The sequence below is a fragment of the Alligator sinensis genome, unplaced genomic scaffold, assembly GCF_000455745.1.
Source record: "Alligator sinensis unplaced genomic scaffold, ASM45574v1 scaffold463_1, whole genome shotgun sequence".
NCBI lineage: Eukaryota > Metazoa > Chordata > Crocodylia > Alligatoridae > Alligator > Alligator sinensis.
In genome coordinates this window covers 853,012-856,434 of record NW_005842584.1, presented here as the reverse complement: position 1 = coordinate 856,434, position 3,423 = coordinate 853,012, and the positions used below count along the sequence as shown (strand labels likewise).

At 50.1% G+C, this 3,423-nt stretch overlaps 1 protein-coding gene across 1 annotated transcript in view; it reads right to left on the bottom strand.

Annotated features, from left to right (window-relative positions):
* The window catches only part of LOC102383480 (junctional adhesion molecule A-like), a gene marked incomplete at its 5' end in the record, with an annotated part of 26,948 nt that extends 25,324 nt beyond the window's left edge, over positions 1 to 1,624 (bottom strand). The window contains 1 exon segment of the mRNA XM_025214479.1: positions 1,381 to 1,624. Coding sequence (XP_025070264.1) covers positions 1,381 to 1,624 — 244 coding nt within the window.
* Between the last annotated feature and the right edge of the window lie 1,799 nt (positions 1,625 to 3,423).

Genomic DNA, 3,423 nt, shown 5'->3' with positions numbered 1-3,423 from the left:
GGGGTCGGACTCGATGATCTATTGAGGTCCCTTCCAACCCTAACATCTATGAATCGATTAATCTAATGCAGCAATTCTCAAGCAGGGTGCCGCCAGATCCTTTGAGGAGTGCCCCGAAGTGCAAGGAGATAAACAGATAATATCCGAGCCCGGCAGATCCCTTGCCCCCATTGCAAGGAGGTTAGCACTGGACAAGATATATTAATTTTTTAATGAGGTGCTGCTCAATTCACAAGAGTTAGGGAGGGCTGCCTCGAGTCCAGCAAGTCCAAGAAGGTTGAAAACCACTGGTCTGATAGAACATCACCCTCCTACTGCCAGCAAGTGTCGAGTACTGGGAAAGCAGCTCCTGCCTAAAATTAGAAAGGTCAGGACAAGGCACCCCTAAAAGAGAGGGGCATTTCCACAGAGCAACCTAGGGACAGATTTTCAAAGGTACCATATTCGCTCCACCTTTTTCTAAAAAAACAAAAAAAACCCAAAAAAAACCACACACAAAAAACAGCTGCAGGGAATTGGAGTGCACGGCATCTGTGAGAAATACAGTAAGTTTCTACAGCTGGCCTAGGCAAAAAGGAAAGTAAAATCTGCACCCAGCCCACAGTGGGCAGGCTCCACTCCCTCCATGCGGCTACTGAGTCGCTTACTACCAGGACAGATCCTTTTCTCTTCCTCCTTCCTTTGAAAAACAGGGTGAGCGTCATATTCTGGGACTCGCTATGTGAGAAAATCTGGTAACCTGTGCACCTAAAGATGCAGACAGGCACTTAGTAGGATTTTTCAAGCAGGAAAAATGAGTGGGAGGTAGGTGTCAGACCTACCTGTCTGCTCCCGAAAACCCTGCCATGGACCTGTGTTTCTCTGGCACCTTTGCAAGCCCAGCCAAACTTGGGCTGGGCAGGAAGGAGTACTCGGAGCCTTCTGAGAGCTCTCAAATCCCTTCGACTCCTTTTGAAGCAGGAGGGAAGAGTCACTGTGGCTTAACCCCATCCTTTGACCAGGTCCAAACCCTGGCCCAGACCCCAGCTCAGAACAAAGCCGTGCTCCATCAGTCCCAAGACGGTCAAAACGGTTCAAGACTTGCCCGAGCCCTGCCTCCCCCCACTTCTGCCAGCATGGGAGCCATGGCATTCGCGTGCAGCTCCTCAGTGACCAGGTACCTGCAGGACAGCTGGGGCAGCCCGGAGCATGCCTCACACTCAGGCCTTTGGCACTAGCGAACCCTGGCAAACATGCACTCAGCTAAGCGTGAATACCCAGCCAGAGCTCCTCCAAGTAACTACAGGAGCTCGTGCTGGAAGGAAGGCCAGCTACATCAGTCACAGGCCATGTCCCAGCTGGGGAAGCCTCCTGGGTCAAAGGGGGCAACAAAGCACTTACGGCCATTCTCCGGCACTTCTCTCTGTGTCACCTGGCCTGCTACCAAGGACCCTGTGGGAAGGAAAAAGGAAACGCAATGAAGACACACTTGTATGTGAGCTACAGGAACCAAGAGATCCAGGAGCCAGGACACCAGCCAAGCTCCACCTTCCAGCAAGGTAGCTTTCCTACAAAGGCCCAGTTCAGTCTCTTCAGTGCCACCCACCTGTGTCCCAGATGTCACGGCATTACGCCAGATGCTGAGAAATTACAACTATGGGAATGGCACTCATCCCAACCTCATCAGAGGGCTTCGCACTCCAAGATAAGGACATTAATGCACACCCTGAACCTCCAGGCTTGCACAAAGGGGCAGGACCAGATGTCATGACCCATACAAGACCGTGCCTGTCTCCAAGATGCAGTGCCTCCTCAGGTTCAACGGGGCACAAAGTGCAGCTGCCTCCCTTCTCCGGTTCCCAGGGAAATCCATTCCCAGCAGGGCTGCGGCTGCCCCCAATTCAACCTCCTGCCAAGATACAGAGGGACCCCAGTTGCCCAAAGCACATAAGGGCTGGTTCGCTCCTTGATAAAAACCAAGCTACATGTTTCACAGCTGTCTTGGAATAAATAGTCTGTGCGGTGCAGCCAGGTCCTCTCACAGGATCACAGATGAGCCGGGCTGAAAGGCACTTCCATAATAAGTCATCTAGTCCAACCCCCACCCCTTTTAACACAGGGGCTTAGTCAAAGTCAAATGTTAACACAAGCAAAGAGCACACAGGCTGTTTTACCACACCTCCATTTTCTGCCAAATGTATTTATTACATTGATACTGCTGAGTTTTGTCCCAGAACAGGGAGTGGAGCAGGTAAATGAGAAAAGGAAAGACAGAGAATGATGCAGTACAAATATGCAATGAAATAGAGGGTGTAGGTGAAATTTGAAGCATTTGTGGCTATTAAATGAGCAAGGGAAAAAATGGGCATCTGTACACATGCTACCGGGGTGGAGTGGGGCACTTTAATTATAGCGACTCTGAGAGGCACTATAATTAAAGCACCTGCAGTATGGCACGTATTCAGCATCCCTCGCTTCAAAATAGTAGTGGGGGTGCTTGAACTAAACCTTATTCGGTCAGCTTTGGACAAAGTGCCCCCACCACCATTTCGAGGTGCGGGGGACACTGAATAGATGTGACGTGGAGGCTGCTGGAGTGTGTTAATTAACATCCTCCAGCGGACTACGTTAATCAAGTCTGCTCTGATGCATGCTAATTAGCAGCTAGACATGGGTCAGATGTCTGTTCTGACACATGCTATGTAGCACGCATCAGAGAAGACATCAGGCATGTGTATAGGTGCACAAAGACACTAAGCAATAGCAAACCATTTTTATTAAACTTAGTGACAGCAACAGACTGGATATTGGTCACATCAAATTACAGCTATCGATTACTTTCAGCTATGTAACAAGAGAGCGAGAGCCAGTACCACACCATCCTCAGATGAGAACGCAATTCCTTTAGGGAAGGTCAACACAGCCGAATGTGAGAAAGTCAAATGGTCAAGGGCGTTCCAGATTACAGCAGTCAGCTCCACACAAAGCTCCTCGAGAGATCCACTTCACTGACGCCGACTCAGTCTGGCTAAGCATCAGCTGACCCTCTACACTGTGCATTGGGGGTACCCAGCCCACGATTCCCCAGGGCAGGAGCAGCATCCTGTACCCTGATGATCCTGCATCGACCCTTTCTCCCTGCTTCCACAGCAAAGCAGAACAGCAGGCCTGGGAAACAAGAAGAGCTGAAGAGTCGTAGGTATAAAGAACTACAAAGAGCTCTATGACCTTCAGGCCGATTCCCTGCATGGTCATACTACAATATTTGCATGAAGCCAGGGACGCGCGAGCCACAAATCAGGATTTTAGGGTGCCTAGCCAGATTTAAGGATCAGCAGCAATAGGACCCCCAACTGCCAGCCTTTGGTTTGCTGTTCTGAGGATGCCAGAAAACATGCCTGTATTTCCAGTTTGCGCTTCTGGAGGTTCAACTTCAGATCTCCC